This window comes from Cuculus canorus, chromosome 4, assembly GCF_017976375.1.
Source record: "Cuculus canorus isolate bCucCan1 chromosome 4, bCucCan1.pri, whole genome shotgun sequence".
Classification (NCBI taxonomy): Eukaryota; Metazoa; Chordata; class Aves; order Cuculiformes; family Cuculidae; genus Cuculus; species Cuculus canorus.
The window spans coordinates 78,806,823-78,833,480 of NC_071404.1; the positions used below are offsets into that span (position 1 = coordinate 78,806,823).

The 26,658-nt window shown below is 46.0% G+C and overlaps 1 protein-coding gene across 5 annotated transcripts in view; it reads right to left on the minus strand.

Moving 5' to 3' along the window:
• The window catches only part of ANKRD17 (ankyrin repeat domain 17), a 93,189-nt gene that overhangs the window by 35,977 nt on the left and 30,554 nt on the right, over positions 1 to 26,658 (minus strand). For all 5 annotated transcript variants that reach the window (XM_054066369.1, XM_054066368.1, XM_054066372.1 and 2 more), the window contains exons 2-8: positions 11,227 to 11,380; positions 10,516 to 10,672; positions 8,275 to 8,422; positions 7,836 to 7,983; positions 6,572 to 6,805; positions 5,941 to 6,035; positions 199 to 436 (exon numbers count right to left, since the gene is read on the minus strand). In XM_054066369.1, the coding sequence (XP_053922344.1) occupies positions 199 to 436; positions 5,941 to 6,035; positions 6,572 to 6,805; positions 7,836 to 7,983; positions 8,275 to 8,422; positions 10,516 to 10,672; positions 11,227 to 11,380 (1,174 nt within the window). The remainder of the gene's footprint in view (positions 1 to 198; positions 437 to 5,940; positions 6,036 to 6,571; positions 6,806 to 7,835; positions 7,984 to 8,274; positions 8,423 to 10,515; positions 10,673 to 11,226; positions 11,381 to 26,658) is intronic.

Below are 26,658 nucleotides of genomic sequence, written 5' to 3' on the forward strand. Positions count from 1 at the left end.
AGAATGGCCATTTACTGTGTGAGTGAGCAAAGCAAAGGCTATTTTGCTAAAAAATAAAACGCCAACAACTGCTCGAGAAGTTGAGGGACATTCAGAAGCTGAAGAAGGAAATAAGAAGTGCAGTAACCCAGCCTTCCTCATGCAATGTATGTGGACACCTATGGAATGACAGCACACAGAAGGCAGCACAGTAGTTACCTTGACCAAGTAACAGTGCCACCATCTCTTCATGGCCTTCTCTAGCTGCCTCCATGAGTGGTGTGTATCCTTCATCGTTCACCTCTTCCAGGTTAGCTCCACGTTCGATCAACAGAGCTGCCAGTTCGACATGCCCGCCGCAGGCTGCCAAAGTCAATGGAGACTCAAAGGAGTCAGCAGGCATGTTCACCTGAGCCCCGCTGTCCAGAAGTAACCGCGCCACTTCCACATGGCCGTCCTAGAATTCAAAACAACAACATCAAAAGATTAGCAAAACAGAAAAATTGCTCTTCTCCAAACATTTTAGTTACCGACTCAAATTCCGTCAGAGGAGACAGAAAGCAACGAGTAAAAAAGTTCAAAAATTTAATGGAATTTGCTCAGTATTTTTCTTAAGTGTCTGGATAGAAGCTGAAAAGCTCCTGTTAAATAGGCACCTGGAGGCCCTCAAGTGTGTTTGACTGAGTGTGTTCAATTCAAAACAAACAGATTGTGAACCACAGCTCAAACCTCTCTGCCAATGGGGTAAGGAACACGCTGGGCAGTTTCTTCATACCAGACTCAAGTTCAAGGGTTTGGGATCAGCTTAGCCAAGGGACAGATACAAAACAAAACCCAAACAGCTTAGAGGGAGGGAGAGCTCGATGCTATTGTAGAAGGATGCCTCCACCCCAGGAACGATTCCAACTCCTCTAACAACCCGCACTCCTCTCAGTCAAAGGCTGCAGACACAGAACTGTATGTGCTACATTACCTAAGGAACATAGGCTCCAAGAAATGGATTCCACTCAAACGTACTCGTTGCGTTCTGCCAACAAATTCACTACTCGCACCACAAGCACTCAAACAAATAAAGGAGGATTAAGAAAATTTCAGTAAAAAAAAAAAATCCATCTTCTCTATGATACAGGAACAAGTTTTCATGTTCTTCCTAAAGACTACAAACCCTTCCCCTTGCAAACCAGTCACTCACTGCCAACGCTCCCCACTTTGTCACAAAGAGGGGATTCGGATTTAAATTTAATATGCAGCTGCACAATTTGTTAAATAGAGCATATTTTAGTTATAAAAACAACACATCAGGAATACAGCTCGTCCTCACGTCCACGCAGACGGTTAGCGTCTCGGGATATTTACATTACAGACTCCCGGCTTTTGAGGTGGGAGGCAGAAGAGAGGACAGGATTTCAGTTCAACAATTCTGCTTCCTTCCTCTAATGACATCGCCTGCCTCTTGGCTCCTACATGACTATTTTGCTGTTCAATTTAACAGCAGAGTCAGGACTTGCTTTTTCCCTCTGCAGGAAAAGCCAGAACAAGCCTGTTTGCCAGGGGTTCCTCACACATGGCAGGAGTCACCCGAATCCTTGGCAGGATTTCCGGGTACCATTATCATGCTGTCAAACTCATTCCAACGCAGGTCCTAAGTTTGCTTTCTTCCTTTAAAATATCAGAGCCTATGTTCTTTGTCACGTTTTCAGTATGCCGTAAATCCAGGAGTTATTTGAAGTGGCTTTTCAGCTCCGTGCTTCCACAGGAGGCCCGATGGTGACATATCCAACTGCCACGCAGTTCAGCTTTTGTCTGGGCAGAGGCTGAGGCTGACTGCATTGCTGCGGGCCAAAGGCAGCACAAGTCTGTTTTCCCCAGGAGGAAATTGCCATCACTCAGACGTGGAGTAACCATAATGGAAAAGCTCTGACGCATGAAACCGAGGGCTGCGTAGAGAAGGGAGCAGCTTGCCAGGAGCACAAGGGTGTCCCAGAGCACTCCCTGGACAAGGCAAGCACACCTGGATCTCAGATTAACTAAGAGGCAGCAAATCACAGCCACTGCCACCCTCACCAAGTAAGAATCACAACCCCAAAAAACTCTTTTCCAGACCAGTGAAACTGCCTCTGGTATTGTTATGCTTCATTTTCTTAAGACTTATATTCCTCCTTCTGATATCCAGGGAGCCAAGCGTGATTTCCTCTCGGAAAAATATCTAGGACATTAACTAGGACATATTCCCCTTCTACATGAAACGGCAATACTATTTTAGGGAGAAACTCCAAGACTCCACAAACAATCTTTCCTCAGGGGAACGCAGAGATGGTGCCTCAGCCATCAGGATCTGCCAGACAGCTCAGTCATCAGCCCCAATTCCTGACGACGGTGGCACACAGCAGCGTAAAGGGATGCTTCAAAGCTGCTTACACGGGCTGGGCAGCCTGGAGGAGAACTGCTGCTGTACCAGGGCCAGCACCAAAAAAGAGGGACTGCATCGTAGCTCTAGTCAACAAATGAAGACAGTCGTCTGCAGCCCTTCCGAGCAGAGCCCTTCCAAGCTGACCCACAGCTGCACACGGTGCTGCCAACGTCCAGAGCCACTGCACAGGTCATGTTCTCAAAGGCTGTTGAGGGTCTCCATTGGTTTTGCTTTCACATCTTCTACCGGCAACAAATGGGCTCCTCTGAGCACCGCTGGGATCTTTGGGATCTCTTCACCATCAGCCTCAGACAGTAACTGAAATGCTTCCATCACAGATTTCTTGAGTTTCACAAGAAACTGGATGTTCAGATGTTCCCTCACTGTTCCCTCCACAGAGGGACATTCCCCAACTGAGGGTAAGGAAACATCTCTATTTGAACACATATCCACTCACACTGAGTGAGGCGGTCGAGCTGTGCCAGGTCTGCCTGGGACAGGTCAGAACACGTTCCGTACCCCTCTCTCGGTCTCTCTCCTCCCACTCTCAGTTCCTGAGCTATCAGGTTAGTCTGAAGTTTTCTGTCAGACCTCAAACAGGCACACAAGGTGGTTCTATCCATGCTTTAACGAACCTTGCGAGGGAGCAGTGCGTTCAGCTCTTCCACAACAGCTGGGAAAAGCCTCACTATTGCTATTAGATCACACAAAGCCGCCTGACCGACTGCCCAAGGGTGCCAGGTGTATTCTAAAGGTCAACCGCCGAGAGCCCTAACTGCAGAAGACAAGGCTGCTTTGGTAAGAGGAAGCTCAAAGCAGACAAACCTGCTCTTTGCTCCCACAAGGCAAGGCACATCGCCCAGAAACTCATTTGCCTCAAACCGATGTTAACTGCTGTCCATAAAACACGCTCTACGTCAGGAGTCTTCCCGAACGCCTTGTAGGACAAGGTTTAAACAGTATCACTGGCTTGCTAAGGTACTGAGACTCTCAACTACCTGTCAACTCTAAACAGCAGCACAGGAACGCCTCCTTAGGAACAATTCCCTGCAGAAATACGGGAGACAGACTTCTTCTTACTGCTCAGGCAGTCTTAATAAAAAGTGGGTCTCAACATTTCTGTGAGCCTGGTGGACTTTTCTTGGTCTGTTGGAGAGGGAAAAGGGTGGCAAGGAACAGAAGGATAGCTCCTTCTCAGCAAACTTCTCATCTGTGAAGAAGCCTCCCCAATGAAACAGCCACCACAACATCAAACAATGTAATTTTGTCACTCCCTTCCAGGGAACTCACTGGAAGGACAGCCCCGTGGAATTCATATGGTTAGTCTATTAAGAACTCAGGCCAAGATAAACCACAGTCCTGTTTATCCATACACCTTTCTTTCTCTGCTTCTTGAGCAGTATAATGGGTTCTGACGATCATTCCCCTATCCGAAGCCATGAATTTCCTTGAATAGACAGAACTGGCTGATTTTAGAAACATATCAGCTATTTCTGGGAAGGGAAGACTAAGTATGCATTTGCGGCACCCCTCCATGGCCACAGATTCACAACGTGACACTACAAAAAACACAAGAAGCCCAACCGGTGAGAAACCTATTCACAGAGGAGGGTGAAAAAGGAAACCTAAGAGCTAAGTTTGCAGTTTTTCGCTTGTGTTCCCTATTCAGACAAAGTACCTTGAATACATCGGCATAAACCAACTCCTGACCTACCTAAGCGTGCTGCAGCCCCGCATCCTCAACAGCAGAGGAAACCTCTGCAGCGAGCGACGCACAACAGCCTCCTGCACTCCAGGATCACAAGGGAAACTGAGGGGGTCTAAAAATGGAGCCTAATTCTGCTCGGTTTTGTTTAATTTTCATTTCTCCAGCAGGACAAGTTTGAAAACATTCTCAGTTCTAGAAACAGCAACCGATGCCCACTGGCCTTGTCACCCTGTGAGCTTACCCCTGCCAACCCTTGATGGCGGCAGGGGTAAACACCACAGCAGAGTATTCCTTTCTCCGAGAGGGGTACATCTAAACAACGGGCATTTATTCCATCATCAAAAGACATCCTCAAAGGAAAAGGCCACAGCAATCGAATCCTATTGCCTCCGGTAACACAGAGGAAATAGTTTTCTATTTGAAGAACTGTTAGGCTCGAACAGCTATGCAAGTCCATACACCAGAGCCTTTTCTTTAAAGCGTGTATTCTATTGGAAATCTATCTGAAGACACTGAGTTTTCTTAAGCACAAAAGAAGAATTTCAAGTCCAGCATCAATTATACCATTCCAGCATGAAAAAGTATCCATACATACACTAGATATAGGTTGAGGGGGCTGGAACTGCAGGACCTTTAAGGTCCCTTCCAACCAAACCCATTCTATGATCCTAGTACATACATACTCATAGGTAATGTTTTCAAGGGAAGCTTCACATGAATCTGTCTTCTACACCAAAAAAACTATTATGCAAAAATCAGGTCTTCTCGGAATCTGACTGCATTTTATCAAAAGGTGACTTGGCTACACTGCCATTTTACAATTACCTGAGGTGGGCAAAGCAGCAACATGAAAGTACTCTCAGGACTAAGAAGTTAATGATTTCCCCTTCCATTTCCTCACTGCTGCCCAAACAGCTTCCAATCCTGTGCTTTCAAGGAGCACAGGGCTGTGTGAATCATATTGAAATAAGTGGTCCACACACACCTGAACGTAACCACCTACACTGAAAGAGAACTTCCCTTCCAAGCTCCCAAAACATGACACCTCCACGAGACAGGTGATGACCACATCCACTGCCTCTGTTGAGCACACAGGAATTGTTAAAAGCATCCCAATAACTAGTGACGTTCTTCCATTTGAAGTTAATTTACTTTGAAGTTTCCTGTATGAAGGATTTTCCCATCTTAAAATCAAAGTTGCCCACCCAGAAGTGTTCAAAGCTACACAAGGCACAACAAAATGGTTCTGTTCAAATACACCACTACTATTTACTTTTGATTATATCTTAGAGTCATTAACTCCTCTGAACTGAGGGCACAAAACCATTTCTAACCAGCCTCCATAATGATCAGAAGGGCAAAAAGCAAAGAGTAAGTGACATGTAGCAACGCAAGGTGGGATGCGGCCGACAGAAGGTGTTTTGGACAGTGAGCAGAGCCTCAGTCACCAACTTCGGCCACTGCAGAAAAGAAACAGCATGTAACTGGACATACAGGAACTGACTGATCCACGGATGGGTTAACAGAGCCCTCCTGCTAAGTAACGCTCACATGGTGCAGATTTTGACTGACGTCTCTTAAAAGTTCGGCTACATTGTCAGCCATGAGAGGAACGAGTTCAAGTTTCGCCATTTTAGGAAATACTATTTTTCAGAAAGGTATTTCAGCCACTCACACCCCCCTCAATGTCTTCTGCTAAAGGGCCATCAAGAACACAGGAGGACAGAACCATCCCATAGTTAGGTTCTGTACCAAAAGGAGACCAAAAAGATTCACTTTATTCGCCTCTGGGGAGCGAGGAGAGCGCACATGCGCTTCTCTGCTCCAGCAACGGGCCTCTTACCATGCAAGCCTCCATGAGAGCCGTGTGCATCTCATCCGTTTTGTGTTCCTGGTCTGCACCAGCTTCCAGCAGAAACCTCACCATCTCTAGATGCCCTGCACGGAGAAAGTATCGAACAGAGAAAGTACCTTAGAAAGTGCATTTCACAAGTCACAGGCTGGGTCTGACACACACCATGAAGGGAACAGAAGGTCATGTTGCCCAGCAGTGACACCCAAAAGCAAGGTCCAAAATTCTACGTGTTTTCCTTGTGCTGAAGCCCTTTAAAATTAAAGGATCTTTGCATCTAAGCAGAAGGATCATGTATAATAGAGAAAAGTTTACCATATTCTAAAATAATGCAGATGAGGTCCTCATCTCCTAATTAATTTAACAGAGACTCCTTTAAAGCATCACAGAGACGCAGACAAAGGCTTTATGTCTTGATCCTTACACTCTCCACACTGATCACCACTGGTGCATACCCTGCTGTGTGGTATCACAGCCACGACTAAAGCATCACAAACTGTCTATTTACAGCCTTAAAATTGACTTTGTCCGTGGCAGCAAGGCTGAATAAAGGCGTCTGAAAAGGCTTTTCAAACCTATCCCAGTTCTCCCCTCTGTAAGGAGCGTTATACTGGTACCGTACCTTTGTAGCAAGCCAGCGTAAGTGCGCTCTCCTTGAATTCATTGGAATGCGTGTTGATGCCCGCTCCGTTTTCTAACAGCACTCTGGCCACTTCGACGTGACCAGCACTTCCCGCTTCCATCAGAGGAGTGTGACCGTTCTCGTTGTGGTCCTCAATGCTAGCGCCCGACTCCAGCAGGACTTTGACGACATCCACGTAGCCTCCCGCGCAGGCGTACGTCAGTGCCGTATTGCCTGAGGCCCCAGGAGAAGAAGGGTTAATAACAGCATTTGGTAGCACTTCTGCACTTCAACTTCCGCTCCCTTTCATCGCTACCACACGGAACGGCCTTTTTCAGGCTACAGACCAAGAACTATAGGGAGGGAAAACCAGCACAAACTGACACGTGCTCAGACACTGAAGGTCTCCATGTGCCTGGTGACTGTATCCATGTACTTCTCTTCCTGTTTCTATCCCAGCTTTTGTCACAAACCCCCACCCCTTTTCCCGTTATCAGCAGGGCAGTACTATGCTGTAAAAGGAAAGCTCAAAACGTGGAGCAGAAGGAAGTGCTGCTTCTAAATCAAGTCCCGAGATCTTTAAAGGGCTGGTTCAAGATTGCCCACAGTCTCTACGAGGAGACGGAAACTACAGAGCTGTGTATCTGAACAGTCAAAGAATCTGCAGTTATGAAAGGTACCTTGAAAAAAGTTCAAGGTCAAAGCAGCATTACGGCTCAGAACTGCTTCAGTGAAGGAAAAAAGGCGTCTCCTGGTATTCCAGCTTTCCTGGTCACTTCAGGCCAGTGCTCCGTTGGTCAATGATTGCTGACTAAACAAAACCTTTCCATTTCAAGGTCATACAAGCCAAGAAAACCTCCCACTTTGGTCACACCCACACAAATGCTACCGAACTGCCAGGGGAGAGGGGAAAGAAGGAAAAAGGAGGCCATCTTCTCCTGTTTAGTGTTTTCACTTAGTCTCCCAGATCTGACACCAAAAACTTGTCTAAGTACAGTGAAACTTCTGGAACTGTGCTGTAAATACCATGTGAAAAGAACTCCTACAAGGCAAACACCTTTCTGTTACTAATTGACTGCATCCACCTCTGTAGGTCCACAACCAGCGTTTCACAGCTTCCTTAAAAACTACAAAAGCTGAGCAATAAAACCACGAGGAAGCATTCTGCGCTGCTTGGCCAAGAGCCATTCTTCCCAAATTTTCCTCCACACTGCAAATCTCAGCTTTCCAGCAGCTCTGGACAAGCTCTAGGACACTTCTTTACCTGTCGATGACTGTGCATTCACATCAGCACCATGAGCTAGCAGCAGCTTGACGATTTTGACGTGCCCACCGTTAGCGGCAGCCATGAGAGGTGTGATGTCTCCCTTAATGCCTCGGTCCTCCACATTAGCATGCATCGCCAGAAGAACCTGCGAACAGAAGGGCTATCAACAACACTGCCAGGTGACAACTTAGCGTGTCGAGATGGCTGAAACCCTACACAAAGCCCCCACCTTCAGGACCTCAGAGCTTTCTGTTAGAAACTATATGGCTTAGTTAGTGTAAAGAATGCATGAACAGTGTTGTGTTAAGCCTTCATTTGCCACTTAACTGACATTTCCCACCAGCTTAGCACCACCTTGCAGGTGCTTAAGACTGGGGTACCTTAATTCAACACTTTTTGTACACTACACACATACTACAACAGCTGGGAAACGAACCTGCGCCAGCTCATAATATCCTGCCGAGCAGGCTAAACAAAGGAGGCTTTCTCCTTCTTCCGTGTGCTCATTCACACTTCGGCCTTCAATCAGCAACTTCCGCACAGCGTTTACATCTCCTTCAGAACACGCCTCGGCCAAACTGCGGCTGATAAGACAGAAAGCGTTTAAAAGTGAAAACAGACTTGAAATGCTTGCTCTACGCGCAGGGCACGAACCCAATATGTCACGAGGACGCAGTCCATGAAAAAGGAAACACAATATAAGGAAATGTCAACTGCTAATTACAAAGGTGCCATTGCTACACTTGAGGTCTTCCACGTAACCTCTGAAAGATGAGCAATGTGCACGTTTCACCATTACTAATTTTTAAGGGAAGGTTTATGACATAACATACAGTCTCAGCCTATTCCTGCTTTGTAGTTCCAGTCTGAAAACCCGAGTGGGACGAAACCCATTTTCTGAAATCAGGTTCAAAGAAAAAGAGAACAGATTAAATCATGGCAAGTACACCAGCATGAGTATTCCCTTCCAAACTGGCAACTGCTGTGCAGAGCTGCATTCATGCTCCCTTTCACCCCAGGACCAGAGGACATGCAAGTCACCCGTCCATCCTAACAAAACTTTAACTTCTGATCAGCACTGTAACTGTTAATTCAATTAATACTAACCACCTGCATCAATCTTCTCCTATAATAAAATGCACCACTGCCCTCCTGCCCCCGACCATGCTGAAAAGCCTGGAATTGTGTAGCACCACCTGATGTTCCAATTATGGCCCAAACTCAACCAAGCAGCGAAGTATAAAACTCTCCTAGCTAGGCAAGCCCTGTGTCAGTGTGCTTCTGCTTCTCACATCACTCTGAGTGCTTCACTTCTATCATCCCAATTCTGGTTTGGTCAAAGAAGTGCCTGCTGGCAGCATATTATCCATCCCTCTGATTCTGCCTTTTGTCTACACTGCCTTTATTCCAAAAGAGTTACTGCTTTGTGAGAAGCAAAATTCCGGTCTGACATATTTCTCTATTCTGCTCCAAATAACTGGATGAGTAGTAATAAACCCAAAACTCACCCGACCCACTGCTTTTTCTCCATTTAGGAAGCTTCACCCACACAGAACTACCTCAAAAAGTGAGTGGGAAAATAATGCATTTGACAGAAAGCTTTGGGCAGCTATGTAACTCAACCAGAACATGAGCAATTCATAAGACACTCAAGGTGTAAAAGCGTGTATATGTGGAGCAAGGACTGACTTACACCTGTATATTACACCCAAGACTCCTGCTTGATTTGTGCCATCAGATATAAACTTAATACACAGAGAAAAATGTCTCAAATATGTCTGTTCACTGCATTTCCCAAATTCGTTCTTATATTCCACATCCTTTCTCCCAGTCACAACTTCGTTCACAAGTAAAGAGGCAGCTGGGGCAGGGAGGGAAGCGCTAACCCCAGATGGTTCTGCTGCTCTTCACATGTCCTGGTCAACACACCAGGAGATGTTTCTTTGGAGTTATCCAGTACACTAACTGCCAACTATCACAGAATCATAGAATCCAGGTTGTAAGGGACCTCAAGGGTCGCCTGGTCCAACCTTTCTTGGCAAAAGTACGCTCTAGGCAAGAGGGCCCAGCACCCTATCCACCTGAATCTTGGAACTGCCACAGCAGCACTTGGGTGTTCCTCCCAACAGTTTGTTGAGCCTTAAAGACAGTCTAGAAGGCAACCCAAAGGCACCATCACAAGGCAGTGACTCTGGCAGAGGCTCTGCCCCAGGTCCTACCAGCCACGGGAAAGCTGCAGACCGCCAGGAAGGCTCTGGTCCCTCAAAATTGTTTTTCCCTCCTCAATTAAAAAGACACTCCAAAGTTCTCTAAATCAACAAACTAGGTAGTTTTCCCTTCTCTTCATTCCAAAGCTATGACTGAATGACCCATGTCAGGATTTGCTTGTTTTAGGTTCTAAGGGCCATTCTATTTAAGAGCTTAAATAAGTTGTTTCTGTAGTTGGTCAGGTTTAGTTTCTTGGAAGTGTGATTTCTGGATTCTAAGCAGTATAACTTGCTTTACTCCCTGGTGGGAGACCTGACACTCCAGGAATATTTAACACGAGAGTCACAGGTGGAAATCTGGCATTAATTTCACTTGAGTAAGAGCTTCACCACCGTGTGACGAGAAGCAATACAACAAGAAAAACTACTTCTAAAAGTAGGAAGCTACTGTAAAAAAGAGTTTGGCTTACTTGTCCGTCTGCCCTGCATTCGCTGTGCTTTCTGCTCTCATCCGGGTCAGTGCAGCGGCAGCTTCATCCAACGCGCAGCTGACCGAGGAAGTCAGCCTGCGCAGCACCTCGGGATCTGCGAATGCTTTACCATCAGCTGTAGACAGCTTACCTATTCCTTCCATTCCAATTTACGGCAAGCAGGGACACGGGCCAGAAAAGGAGAGAAGAGACAATTTGCAATTGAGCCTATGAGATTTGTTGGCAGAACCATTCCAAGCATAATAAACTACAGCTTCCACAATGGAGGGATTAACTGTTTACAGCATTGATTTAAAAGCTGCGCTCAGATGTGATGCGCGTGAGTGAAACCCTCCAACTAGTGAAGCTTTTCATATGGTAACAGTTACAAAACAAAGCCGCACTGAGCTATTTATTTTTGATCCAAGTCAGGTGTCAATTTTTACTCAGGCTTTAAGAAACTTAGGATTGGAAGAATTCCATTAGAAGCACAACCTTCACATCAAACTCTGACTTCCTAAAATTTCCAAAGATTTAATGAACTCCAATGACTTTTCTGTCCAACGACTTGCACAAACATGCTGAGTTCAAACCGCTTTATGTTCTGCATTTGCATTATGCTCATATGGATTAGATTTATGCAAGCAGTTTCAGCATTGTCTCCTGTGTAACGGCTTCGGGGTTAAACCTGTGTGGGACACGGGGACTTACCTGCAGCTTCAAGTAAAGCTTCTAATCTTGCCTGGGTTTCTGGATCTACTGTTCTCAGGTCAGCACCATCAGCCGTACTGGACAAAAGCAACTTAGAGGCTGTTTCCAGCATCGGGTTTTCGAGATCATCCTGATCCAAGATAAACGATTCCACCTGAAAAATAACACATCTGGCTTAGGAATGATATAACTGACCAAAATATACTTAAAAAAAAAAAAACAACCCAGAGTTGCAGTTATCACTTCAGTATTTGCTTCTCAAGTCCTCTGTTAGCCATTTCAGTGATGGAAGCAATGAGATTTTCCAATCATAGACAGAGAAGGTATCCATCACTTTATTCATTTGCTCCAAGACTTGAAGTCACGTTATACTAGAACAGTTTAAGACTGACTTCACAGCTGCATGTGGCACTTTGCAGTTTTCAAGTCCAACTTAACAGTGGGAGGGAAAAGCAGAACCACTGCTATCACCCCCGAAGGGTTGAAGGTAGCAGCTCCCAGGAGCGTCTATGCAAGCTGTTGGGTTGGGGTTTTTCTCTCCCCAAACCATGAAAGACACATACAACAAAGACAGAATTATTTCAAACAACCCAGTCATCTTTCAAAGAAGTAACCTCCCCTCAAATGGTATTAAACTCAACTAGCACAAAAAATCAGAAGAAATTAGTCATCACTATTTTAGTGTCAATTATTTTCTTCCTACTTGCAGAAAAATCCTTCCAGTCCTCTCTCTTCCTTAGAGTTTGATGTCTCCTAATCCAGCAGATGGGACTTGGAGCCCCCTGATCCTGTGGGACGTGTCCTTGCCCATGGCAGGGGGTGGAACAGCATGGGCTTTGAGGTCCCTTCCAACCCAAACCATTCCGCGATTCTATGAATAAGCCAAGTAGTTTAGAGAGGATGCTCCTCTAAGATTACTTTCACGAACACACCACTAAACCCGTGCATGAACAAGCCAGCAAACCATCTATTAGGTTAAAAAGACAAAGTTTAAACAACCCCCTACAAAGCTCAGCTGCCCCAAAAATCCACACCTTCAAAAAAAAAAAATGAAAGAAATTAAAAAATAAAAGCTAAGACCAATCCATCTGAATTGCATCTCAATGCAAGTCTGACAGACAACCCAATAGCATGTGCCAGCCACCCTACCACAGAGTTAACAACTTCAAACGTGTGGATAAAGCAGCCACTGTCTGTAGTACAGCAGCAATCTATTTCCACATGGGATCCAGCAAGACAGGAATACAATTTATTTCATTCTGAAGATTCACGCATGTCTCTGAAGTTTCAAAGCCATCTCATGAGCATCACAAGTTGAGATTCCTGCAGATAAATGCCCCGATAAGCCAGAAGACTGACCACTTCATCTCAGGACTCCTCAGTGGTCTCCATCCTCCCAGCTACTCTCTCATCACAAGCGAAGAGTTCACACAACTTGTCCTTCTGCCGCCTGCCTCCTGCTCAAACCTTACTGGGATATGGTACTAGAACACAGCTTGAACCCAAACACCTCGTTTGTTTAGGAAGGGAGGCCCAGAATGGCTTTCAAAATGCCTTCGATTTATCACTTCAACAATAGCACTAAGAAACAACATCTCCCACCAGACAATACACAAGGACACATGTCAAGGGCATCTCTGAAGCCTGCTTCCACTCCACCAAAGCCTCTGCCCTCCTCCTTCAAGCCTGGGAACATAGCAGGCTGATGACTTCCAGCTTCCGACTGCATCGGGTCTCATGCTGCCAGCCACTGACCACAGGACAGTCCGGCAGGACTGCACATTGCTCCTCAGCTTTCCTGTTTCCAAGCGATACTCACGCAGGCTGCGGCTTTGGCAAACTGGTAAGGGCACCTCTGAGTCCTCCACCAGTCCTAAGGCACAGGTCACTCCTGCCTCACTAGCGTCCTTGCCTGGTCGCTGCCAGCTCTGCTCTGTGCACCTCCACTGCCCTTTTTCAGCTGGGTCTGGTTCATCTGAGGACTCGCCATTTGTCTCCTTCCAGAGGACTAAGCCCACTGCAGCGAGCAGCAACAGAAGGGAACTGCGCCGCTGTTCAGGAGCCAAGTGACAGATCTCACCACTGGGAAGGCAAACAGCTGAGCCGTTGGAAGGATTCTTGGCTCACTCAACTCCTGCACAATCCCTGCTACCCAGACTAGCTGAAAGAAACCCATCCGGGTGCGAGATTTCACAAGTGGCCACAGCTTTTCCTAACCCTGTGAAATATTGGCTAAGAGAGAAGTCCAAAGAGGAAAACATCTCTCCCCACTTATATCCTCTCCCGCCAAAGCAGACCTTTTCTTCAGTTTAAGTTTCAAATGGAAAAACCTTCCTATTTTCCTTCCAGATAAGAATAAGCACAGTATGATTAAATAAACAACTTAGTAGGAGAACGGAGAGAGAACAAGCAATTCACCTACAAACAATCAAGACAACCACAAGTCATCAAGAGAAAACTCCTCCTGCAATAAAGTTTTGAAGATGTTTATACTGTGTACTGTCACTCAAAACATTCCTGAGCAATAAGAAATTAATTTATTAAATGACACATTTAGACTGTTTTAGTACATTAAATATAGCTGTGTTTCCTTTCCTAAGGCAGAAGAGATCCACCTTCAACCTGAAGCTTGCAGACTTCCGTCAAGCCTCCAGCTACGTTCTCCATATTCCCACAATCCCCTTTTAGCTTTGGAGCTTCATTCCATCTACAGCCTTGTCCCTTTGGCCGGCTCAGCGTGACACCCAAAAAACACACAAGGCAACAGAGACAAAATACGGTGCCTAACAGCGGTGAGAAAAACTACTTTAGGAGAAGAGAAAACCCTGTTTCCATCTTTCAGAAAATACTGCCCTCCCTACAGAAGCTACAAACCGAAGACAAAGCGTTTCCATCCACCAGGCCAAGTAAGCAGATATTTCCTTAAACAATCTTCAGATGCCATTTCTTTTATTTCACCAAAACCCCTCAGAGCAGCACATAAAAGCTCCACCTCACATATCAGAATATCTAATCTGGGTTCTCCCTCAGCATTTGTCCAATCAAACCATCATCTGACATAACTCAACTGTTCAGACAGCCCCACAGAAGGCCACAATTCTACAGGGCTGCCTCCCCCTCTCACCCCGCAACAACCACCTCCTGTCCTGCCCTTGCCAACTTTTTCTTTGACCATAATCACTTCTGGGGTATTTGATGCTTTTACAATCAAACAAGGTGTCGGGGAAATGAAAGTACTGAGTTCTGCCCCATCTCAGAAGGAGCAGCGTGCAGCATTGAGGCCCTGAGTGCAACTGTGAAGAGAACAGGAAAAGCGGCTCAGAGCCGCAGCAGTAACAGCTACATAAATCCAAGCCACAAGAACAGCTCACGCCACAAGGACTTTAGCATATGTTTCGAGTAATATCTTACCAGGCAAAAAAGTAATTCTAAATTCTCCAAGCACTGTAATGCCAGACTAAACTTCTATTTTCAATATCACATGCTTTTATTATATCTTATTAGAAAGAGGAGTTCTTCCCTGCTTAGCAAACCTTTGCAACACCACCAAATTGGGTTCTACACTGTCGCCCTCTCGCTCAGCATCATTTCTGCTCCCTTGCCCATGCACATCCCACCAGACACCCGCCATGTGCACGCGCTCGCGCTGATCCAGGCACCCCGGTTCTCTCTTTTCTAAAGTACAGGCTCAACCCCCCCATTCTTCCTCCTCCAGCCTTGTGGTGACCTGTTTGCTCCTCGGTTTTCCCCATCAAGCAGGAAACAGAACATCAAGGGATGTCCTCTTTACCAGACCAGAAACAGGAGGTGTCACCCTATGGGCCCGGCTGCTGCTTCTGCTTGCACAAAGAAACGTACCTCTACATTTTCGGTGCTGTTTTGCACATGGACGCACAGAAACCTCGGCCAGGTAAAGCTGACCAACCAGGACCCATCTCCATACACCTTGAAGACAGCCCTGCAAGCTGTCAGTAGTTTTATGTTCTGACTGCGAAGTACCAGATACTGAACATCCAGATTAATAAATGCCAGGTTAGAGCCAAAAAAATCCAAGCACAACTGCTTTACTTGGCTCAAACTGCACAGCTCCTGCCCCCACATCATGCTAGATCAACAAGAGACATTATTCATGCTTTGACACTAACTCAGACTCGATCAGCTTCTCTCCATCAAGCCATACGCCTATAGACCTGCCACCAGCAGAGATCCCACAAGGACATGATGATGTAAACAGCCTCTGGATCCCCGTGCCAGAGGCTTCGAGTCCATACACACAACTTCCCATGGTCCCACACACAACCCAAGGTCGAACAAACTTCCTCCTAGGGTCCTCTTCACAAAAAAAAAAACCCTAATCCCACCCGAAAACACAACCAAAAACCCAGAACTCCCCAACTCCATGCATGAAGGATGTGAAGAGGAGCTGTCAGTCCTCCACCTATCTCAATTTTACAACTTGTGAGGCTAAACACAGACTAGCGTCTTCCTAACTTTACATCAATCCAAGGAAGGCGGGAGGAAGGCAGATGCATTCCATCAACAAACAAGTACTACACTTATGATACAAAACCACAGCCCTCCACAACAGAACAACTTCTCTAGAGCCTCGCCACTAACTGAGCTATTCAGCTCGGCAAGGTACTTTCCTACCAACATCAGGACACAGAACCTAAATTAACATTACTAGCATAAAAGAACAGCAATTCTTATCTCACTCTCAGCAGAACTGCCCGCCATATAGTGGCAATTTAGAATGAAAACTCCTTAGTCACATTAAAACGCAGAACCTGGTGTCACACACCTGACCACGACACGGTTCAAATCTGATGATCTCAAACAACTCCATTGATAAGAAGCTCTATTCTTGTTTGATGCACAAAGAACCCAAGAGAGAAGCCAAGCCCTTTTGCTATGCCAGTGACCTGGGTACCACTGGTTTAGTGTCCGAGCTCCCTTTTTTCACACACATCTAACACTTTTATACGCACTTCACACCAATAGAGCCGCCAACTAAACTTTACCAGAGAGCTTTATGATGAGCTAAGCTTTATCAATAGTAAAGAGCAATCAAAGCAACTATTTAATGTGTCGTTTAAGAACAGTGGCAGAAACGAGTTAGTTTCCAGCATGCACCATGCACTAAAGCATGACAGAAGCCCATTATTTATCCATGCCAGCAGTGCATGGCTGCTATGAGGAGCTCTGGTCATTCATCTGCAGCATCTCGGGCATTTCTTTATCACTCTTTTACAGTTTTTCTTCAATCAGAGCTGTGCAGTAACACAGGCATTAAGTAAAGGCTGTAAAAAGTCATTTTCAGCTTCCCACCTCAGGTTCCCTGACTTGAAGAGCCCAAGAGTATATTTGGCCCACCCTATTCCCTGGTCCTGCTCTTTAAGGCCATCAGGCCCGCACACAGTTTCCATCAGCTGCGAAAGGGGAGATTGAGATGAGATCTTAGAAAGAAATGTTTCGCTGTGAGGGTGGGGAGGCCCTGGCCCAGGTTGCCCAGAGCAGCCGTGGCTGCCCCATCCCTGGAGGGGTTCCAGGCCAGGTTGGATGGGGGTTGGAGCCCCTGATCCAGTGGGAGGTGTCCCTGCCTGTGGCAGGGGTGGAACTGTGTGGGCTTTGAGGTCCCTTCCAACACAAAACATTTCATGACTGTATGATTCTTGGAAGCAAGGCAAGTTCCTACCTGTGTTTTAGCCACTGTTTATTATAACAAAACAGACAATATAATTCTGTATTCTGAAGCCTTACATAAAGACAGGCTCAAAAATAAAAAAAGTAGTAAATGCTTCTTTAAAAGTCTCCAGCCGACAATGAAATGCGGTTGAAGTGTCTGGCACTTGGGCTGCAACCAGCAGATCTCGCGGGCTGTGAAACAGCAAGTTGCACTCATTAACATAATAGGATGAAATGCTTTTAAGCCTCAGTGTTGTTAAGCTTCATAAACAACAGCATCTGAAACCTGGCTTGGATGAACCACACTTGCCCAGGCAAGTCTTTTACAAGGCCCAAAGAAACTCTTTTATGAAAAACTATCTCCTCCGCATGTTCCTTCCTTGATTTTGGGTCTGGCCCCTGTTTTCCAGGTTTACAATCCAGCAGCAGACTCAGTTCTTACCTTTTGCCCAATGACTCCCATGAATTTTGCCCCATATCAGGCACATTTAGAATCTGCTAAATTTCTACCTTTGGCCTTTGATGTCTCATACCCAGAGGGCGCAAACGGTTCCTACGTGCATCCAGACGTCGGACAAAGCCTTTCAGAAGCCCCTAGCTCCGGAACAGCTCCTAGCAAGTAACAGCTCATGGCTATTGCCATGTAGTCAACTCGACCGCAAACAGACCTCAAGAACCCATTTGTGTTGTTCCTTGTGGAGGTACAGGAGGACTTTTCTTCTTTTGCAAGTGCCACAACAATTGATCTTCCCAGCTGTGACATTTTTGAAAAGCAGCAAAAGCTTTTAAAGACAATATGAAATTTAACAGGGATTTTCAAGCCCATCAGGTACTGCAAAGCTCCCTTCAGACCAATACTAGCACTGCCTTCCCCTTGTGCTCCAACAACTTGTATCCAAAATGATCTCAGCACTTGCTCCAGAACAGTTTTAGCTCTCAATTCCACAGGCACAGCACTGTTCTTTGCTGTTCCCATCCTTTCCATCACTAAGAACTGCTCAGATAGTTCTTATGGCCCATGTCATTTACTTGCTCAAAGTTGGCCCTGCCGCACTTCCACCTCCCGGGGTGGTGTGCAGGACTGGGCAGGCTGGAAGGGCTCACACACACAAACCTTCCCTTGGAGACCCGGAGCCTGGGACAGGATTAGGGATTTGCTTGTATCTGTGCTTGTATGAAAAATGGTCCCCAAGTCTTTTTGGCTGCTGATCAGCTCCTCTGAGCATCTGCTGATGCCCTCCTGCAGCCCTGGCAGTGACAGTGGAGCCATTTCAAGTTATGGGAAGACGCTGCACCAAATAAATAAATACATATATATATATATATATATCTGTCTTTCATAAAACTTTCATGAGCATTTCTTTGAAGTATTTTCCACAGTTCCCTTCATGACTACACCACATGAGTCTACTTTACACAAAAATAACAGCTTTTATACTATTACTTTGCAATCGGAACACACAAGAGGAAACAAAACAGCATTCCCAGTGCAAGAACAAAGTCCAGTCCCGACTAATAACCAGCTCAGTTTTCTCTGCACGACACTGCTAGGTATTTTCAATGTCTTATATCTAAACATTCAATGCACAACAAGAAACGTGTGAAGAAAGAGTGAATCAAAACAAAGAAATGATATATTTGGAACATGGAAAACCAGGCCAAGTATTTCAAGCACTGGATTGTCACTTAGGTCCCCAAACCCTAATGTACAAATAGCAAATCCAGAAACTCTGCAAATTACAGTGTGTAATTCCACTGTTGTTTTAGCCTTAATGCGCTAATAAAACTTTCATATGCAGCTCTCGGTTCTAAGTGTGAAGAAATCATTGGGAGTCTTTAGAAGACAAACAACTCACTATTCCAGAGTTGCTTCAAAATGTCCACATTACTGACACGCACTGCATTTCTCACAGATTCACAGAATGGTTTGGGCTGGAAGGGACCTCACAGCCCATCCAGTCCCACCCCCTGCCATGGGCAGGGACCCCAAGCCCCATCCAACGTGGCCTTGAACACCTCCAGGGATGAGGGAGCTACGGCTGCTCTGGGCACCCTGGGCCAGGGCCTCCCCACCCTCACAGGAAAACATTTCTCCCTAAGATCTCACCTATATCTCCCTCTTTCAGCTGAAAACCATTCCCCCTCATCCTGTCCCTGCACTCCCTGATCAAGAGCCTCTCCCCAGCTTTCCTGAAGCCCCTTTCAGTACTGGAAGCTCTTCTAAGACCTCCTCGGAGCCTTCTCTTCTTCAGGCTGAACAACTCCGACTCTCTCAGCCTGTCCTTGTACAGGAGGTGCTCCAGCCCTTGGATCATCTTTGTAGCCCACTTTCCTTCATCTGAGTCACATGTCCATTCGGGGTAAGAACGGGTGGGAGTTTTTTCAGCCCCTCATGTCCATGCTAAAGGTAGAACTCCACGCCTGTTCTCCTTTCCCCACTGCCTTGCAGCCCTCAGAATATCCCCTCTTACACTTTCAATTCGCAGTATCGCATTCTAGCTGAAAGGCAGCTCACTGGAAAAAATACTGATTTGAAACATCCAGACAAACATCAACGTGCACATATCCTACAGTAAAACACTAGGAATAGATTTTGACTTTATCAAATTGAATATTAAGGTGTAGTGGATGGTTCTGTCTTTCCACTTAAGGCTACATGTTCTCAAGTAAAAAGCAACCCAACACAAGTTTCAAGCCATTTCAAGAGGTAGATCCTACAGCATTCATAATATGTTATAGCAAAAATTCCATCTCAGAATTTTACTAAAGAGAAGCCTCTGGAGCTGCTTGCCATTCTTGTGGGGATAAATCAAACACCACGACCACCTAATTTATAGGGACGGCTCTGAATAGAAGTGATGGTTTAACTGGAGATTGACACAAGACACCCTGTTCTTTAGATAAAGATAAGTATTTCCTGAGACGGAAGGCACACCCTGCAGCTAAGCCAAGCAGACGACTTTGCCCACTCCATGTCAGTCCTGAAGGCTTGAGTCTTTCCTTCAAATCTATATGGAAGCAGGAACACACTGTGTGCTTCTACCTTGCCCTCCCCTGCTACTCCAGTGACACCATTACCACAGACAGCAAGCTTTACAGCAGTGTTTCTTCCCAGTAAGGGAAAGATTGCTTCCATTTATCTGGGATCCATCATCAGAGCTGTTGTCTTTCCGACACACAGCAATCCTCCCCAAACCTAAACGCCTTGTTCAGCAGAAATCTGCAGTCCGGCAGCTGGAATGTCTCAGCAGCCTCTCCCTTCATTTTATTCCATTAACTAGATGCTCTGTTATCCCGCTGCTGCTAAAATACAACAAGAGGGAGGGGGAACGGTGTGAGGAGTAACAGTCTGTGCTGCTGAAACGGCATAACAGTGCTCGGGGCTGGCACCAGCACCATTCCTGCTGCAGGGACACCTGCATTATCACTGCAGTGTTCCTGACAGCAAGGCAGGTGCTGAGATAGTCACGGGAAAACTCCCTCTTCTCTTTCTGTAGTCTGCATCCCCAGCTTTGCAAACAACGGAGAGGCAGGCAGAACAAAACCCACACCTACAAGAAGGCTGCGAAGCTACAGGGGAAGAGACCTTCGGTTTAGTAGTTTTTCCCAATTCAAACCTTCATCCCACGCACTCAACATACCTCCACATTAAGCCCATTTATGCATTAACTGGTATTCAACTGCAATTGTTTGTATGAAAAAGATATTGCGCCAGTGTAAAAATAACAGCTCAACTCATTATCTTAATAAGTTCCCTGCCCCAATTTCACATTTGTGGGGAAGAAAAATACAAACTTTGGCCTCTGACATGTGTAACAGGAGATGAAAATCACAAGAAATTAAATTATCAGAGCACTGGCTCTAAAAGTGCCTGCCTTCATGCTCCTGAAAGCCCAGCTTCTGATATTTGATGTTAACAGTACACAAGCTGACACGTTCCCAACCACTTCAACACAGGTATGCACTTCCTCTCTCCAAAGCCCTGCAGAAAAGTTCAACGCGAACAATTGACAAAAATTTCACTTGGCGCGAGCTTGGAAAGCACCAGCCACAGCCGCAAAGCTTTGGAGGTGTGTGAGGAACTTAGCCTGCTGTCTCCGGCCCAACCTCGAGATGTGGTGGTCTAGGGCACAGCCGCTGACAAGCAGGGAACATCCATGAAGGTTGCTCCCATACTGTCACAAACCAAAAGGGAAACTGCTTTCTGCAAAGCCATCCTGACAACCAAGGGGTACTGAACAGACAGCCTGACCCTACCCAGGCAACCTCTACTGCCCTTAGTAAGTAACCCATCACACTTCCCCACCGATATGTCTATACATTAGAGACACAAGAAAAGGGACAACAACCACAAAGAGATGAGGCTACGGAGCTTCCCAGAACCACCTTCTCCCCTCATTGCCGAAATCCTCCAAATGTCACTCTTGAGGAACAACCACAGCCTCTAAGATCCCTGCATATCCGAGGTAAGCATCGCTTAAGCTACTTAACAAGTTACTTACGGGCCCACACAAACCAGAGCGTACTCACGACAGCCGTAACAAGCTTGGAGAGCTCTGCTGCCTCCGACCGCCCAGCCACCTCTCCACCCAGGCCATATGACAGGCTCTGAGCCTTCACAGCTATTTGAACGACACTGGAGAGTTTCCCACTTCCCCTCCCGCTGAAGGACAGCTCGAGGGCTCTCAGTCTCTGGACAACGACCACTCAAGGCACACCCTGACAACCACCCCCCAGATGCAGGCTGACACCCAAGGATGACCTGGCCAGCTTCCATCGATCCACTAATGAGAATGAAGGGATAGAGAAAACACAAAGAGCACAGAACAACATATCTGTATCAAAGTCTTGTCGGTTCTGCCATTCGATACGTGAAAATTGAGAAGTAATTAAGAGTGACTGTCCTTAACAACAGGTTTTAGAGGGCTACCTGAAGAGCAAGTACCTTGATTCCCAGCGATGCCAGCATCTCTGAACAATGTGCGTGCTCCCGAGAAATAGCCAAGCAGAAATGTGTGCCCTGCTATGTCCTGTTCCTCACTGCCCTACTTCCAAGGGACTAAAGATTTTCTTAAGCCTTGTTCAAGGAAGGTGAGCTCACAAGAAAATCATGGACTCGCCTTTTGCCTTGACTATGTACTCCAAAGATAAATTCAGTGGATGAACTCTCAATATAAGTATTTCCAAACTCGGAGTGAAGGGCGTTACTGCACTGACAGACCTACGACAATCAATTTAAAACCCTGAAGCATCCTCCTTTTAAATGACACCTAAGGACAAAGTGAAAGCTTGAAAAACAAAATCATGAGCTGTTATGGGAACATGTGCATTGTTCCAATTCTCATGTAAGAGCCACGCTTGAAATCCAAATGATTATGTCTTGTCTTTAATATCTGCATGTCTGTTGCCTGCAGAGTCTTCAAGAAGCACCTTGAACTTTCTTTCCGCGGCTCAATAAGCAGCCATCTCTCCGTCGATCTCAAGCTCTCCTATAACCTATCAGGACTCTTACCTAATCCTTTGAGAAGGGAGTTAGAGCAGCTCAGCACAACTGAAGGTGGCCCAGCCCATCACAAGTGCTTTGTTTGGAATGTCACCAATTCCTTTTCACTGGCCTGATACACTGGGTTGAGGTTTCAGCTCAGAGCCACACACGCCCATCCATTTCCAGCTGAAACAAGTTGTTATTCTAAGGACTGCAGGTCAGCACAGCTGAACAATGGAAACACGGCATCACAACTTCTACGTGGACAAAGCCAGCAGCCATACAGCTCCAGGCAGTGACAGCGCCGTGAGGCCCTGCCTTCACCTGGCTTTTCCAACAGCACAGTTGAGGTCTGTAGTACAAGAGCTGCTCTCCCAGATGTGACCACACACTTGTTTTCTTGCCACGAGGCCAGGCCTCACATGACCCGAAGTGGATTCTCTGTAGCCCACGCCAAGGAAGTGCCGAACTCAGCAAACCATGGAGATTCAGAGGAAAGGGAGGACATGCACTCCTAGCTATTCCTGTCAGTCATTGCAAGACCATCCTCCTATCCCCAAAACACAGGAATCCTACGTCCATACAAAACATGTTTTCAAAAAGAAAGCCTCCATGAACGCTGCTTTGTGGTGAGTTTTCACTGTTAAGAGTAAGGTTATGAGGAGGGAAACCACCAACTTCCCCAGCATTCATGAGGAGATGCTTCACACTTGCTACGCTCCATCTATCATAAGCATACCTCAGACACCTCAGCTTCCAATCATTAGCCTAGTCAGCTTGGCTTCAGTCCTCCCTGCACCCATAAGTAACTTCTGTAGTGGTAAATCAGGGACAATCCCCAACAGGAGTTTACTCCTTCCTTCCTAAGTTAAATGGCTTATTTCTGTTTCCCAACTCTGACCTTACAGCCAAACTAAACCCCAAAACACAAGGAGGCTCATGTGCTCATGTATTCCACTAAATGGAATACCATTCATTAGTGAAAATGTCCACCTAATCTGGAAGTCATTCTGCCAAACAGAAGTCAGATCGCTCTGCTGTGACATGCAGACAAACTATTAAGTCAACAATATTTTGCTTCAGAACTCAAACGATCCATGCTTGTCCACAGACTTTCATCCCCAAACACAGATACTGATATAGAACCCATCAGACACGCTTTTCCCAAACTGGCACTGGTGGGATTGTGCTGGAAGAACTCCGCAGTTACTCATTTCAACACGTTGGTGAAGGTGCATGGGGCTTAGATCACAAGTGCACTCCTCCATTACATCAGCCTTCAAAAGGTGTAGGAGAAACTGGTGGCAGTTACACCAGTATGACGGTACAGAGCCACCAGAGACTTTGTACCAAATCCCTTGCACAGCAAGATGCACACCCAAAAACTATAGTTTTGAGGGCACCACACTGAGGGTGAAGCTCAAGTTTCCCCTCAAAGCACCGTATTTTCTCATTTTAATAGAGCCTGATGTGGGAGCTAGCATGAAGCATCAGAAGTAACAGCCATCTTGGGCTGGGAAAACAGGATTTGCCATTTAAAGGATGATTTACCAACCCTGGGGTGGCAACACTCCAACTGTGGTAGTGGCGCAGCAGCTGCTGAGCACAGGGAACAAAGTGCAAACGACGTCCTGCAGCCCCAGGTGAGATGTGCACCCCGCTCAACCCACCCACTCCCTGCCTCCTCCAACACAACGCTGGAAGGGTACAAACCAACCCAGAGAGCCCAGAATCCCTCTAGGAAATGAACAAACGGTAATAAAACTAGTGTTAACCTGCCCTCCTAGCCCCTCCCTGTCTGTCCCCTCCACAGCGGCAGACAGTCTCTGCGCATACACTCAGAAAAAAAGATATGCTGTAGAGGAAAAGACGTCCCAATGACAGACATCCATCCTTCCCAGCACAGCAAGGCAGAAAAGCTGTTAGCCTCCCACTCCAGTCTGCCTGTTTTGTCCACTATGCATAACCTCTTCCCCATCCAGAGCATTTTTTTATCCTGTAAGACACCACCAGGGAAATCAAGAAGAACAACTTCAGACAAAGAGCATTTTCACTGCCCTCAACCATGACGCTCAGTAGCACTATTGCTCCTTTTCACCAAAGCTGCATGTTTCTTCCTCACTGTTCCTGTTAAAAAAGGAAAATCCTCTTGGATTCATGTTCTCCAACACATGTATTTTGGGCATTGAGTCCACAGCCACCAAAAGGACGGGTGAATTCATTCTACTACTATTCACTGTGGCTACTGAGCACAGAACACAGTGAGCAAGTGGCCTGAACAGCCGTTGGGCTTGAAACAGAAATAATGTTAAGCAGCCCACATGTTTCCTTACACAGATTTGGCAGGAAACCATTCCCTTCTGTAAGTAGTTTCGGTCGGCTGTTTTTCACAACAGCAAGTGCTGTGCGGTAAAGGCTGAAGGCAGAAGGGAAAGAGGACATGTGGAGGAGGGACAGGATGAGCATGCCGTGAGTCCAACTCAGAATTACCTTTGGCATTAATGAAACACCGATGTGTGCACAGGCATGTTCACAGCACCATGGTACTGACTTGTGTGCAGAGATGTACAGCAAAACACAAGAACGCTGGAACCTTTCTTGTCTTCAAGCCAGGCAGCGTGTAGCTTAGCTTTGTCACAGCTTTCCCCCGTGTCACCCAAGTGATCGGAGCAGCAGCCCACTGCCTAGGGCTCCATACCAGCACCAGGCTCCATCCCTCTCAGCACAACACGCTATTCCAGGGACTAAAAACCGGAGAAACACGATGCACATCCCTCAAGCCATCTTTCTTGATGCGAGGTGGTAGTGCCTTTAGTAAAGCCATGCTAAATTAAGTGACCAACAGATAGGAAAGATGGATACTAATGTACATCAGTGACAGAAAAAACAATAGAATATAGGGAAAAATCACAGTTCTCTACCAATTTCTACAGAAATTACATTTCTCTGCTGGTAAAAAAAAGATTGAGGCATAGCAGACATTTGTGCTTTGTTTCCAGCCTCCCCAGTGTGTAAGTAAACTTGCCTATCTGTTTAGCACATACAGATTCAGTTCTCATTTCCTCCCATCTGACTTCCAAAGCGAGGAAGAGATGAGCAACACCACTACTGCTTAACTTGACCATTGCAGCAGAGCAGTCCAGAGAACGGCTCCGTCAGTAAGGTGCTGTAAGTCAGGATCAGTGGAAAGGGTTGATCCCAAGCAAATCAAACACTGTGTGCCATTTAACTGCACAAACTACAGGAAGCCCTTTTTTTGTCCTGCGCAGATGACAATTAGGAACTCGCTAGGATATTGCCCCCATAAGTTCTGCGGCCTGCATCCAACTCAACCCATCGGGATTGGGGAGGGGAAGGTGGAAAGCAGCAGCCCTTTGAAGCCATCTGTTTCCCAGCACATACTGATCCTCCTGAATAGCCCTTCAACGTCTCTCATCACGCACCACAACCGAGTCCAGATATCAAGTAAAGATATTTACGAAGTTAACCAGTAGTTTGAGGAGATACAAAGAGTTAGGTCACGAGCTCTGAAATGACTTCAAGTCATTCCAGGCTTTGTGGTATTTATCCTTGTCCTGTAAAGCTAAATGGAGAAACAGCTACACAACTGTCCTGAAACAACCAGCCACGCTTACAGACATAGAATTGGAGCCCAAAGAAAAGCCAAACGGAACCACCTGAACTATAATGCAAACTGCCTTTCCGGTTTGGGCATTTAGAACTGAAGCCTTCATTTCAGCAAAAGAACTGGTATGGCCTAGATTACCAATCTTCTCTGCTGCTGAGCAGCGAGAGGATAAAGTTACAGTAGGAGACAGCCGAGTTCAGTATCTGATTAGAATTTCTATTGTTACTGCCTGAGGAACTAAGCAGAGGGAATTATTCCTAATAATTTCAAGTCATTTGGTTAAAATTCTGACAAGCTATACAGTCATTGAACTCTGCCTTCAATACAAACCACTGTTAGGCATACCTAATAAATGAATTACATTTATTTTTGCTCTATTTGGCACATAACTGAAAGCTTCTGCACACTGAAGAGATTCAAGCAGTTCTTACACATACTGAACTACAGACTTCTGGAGGTAGCTAAGTAATACACTAGTATTTGACTAAACCCAAAGAGATCATCTTCTCTTACCAAAACAAGGTCTTATTAAAAAATAAATCAATCAAGGTTTAAGGGCAAAGACAGCGATTTTGAGTCCTTCCTTTTCAATATTGGCTTCACGCACTAGATATAAAAATCCTGCACCAAATTC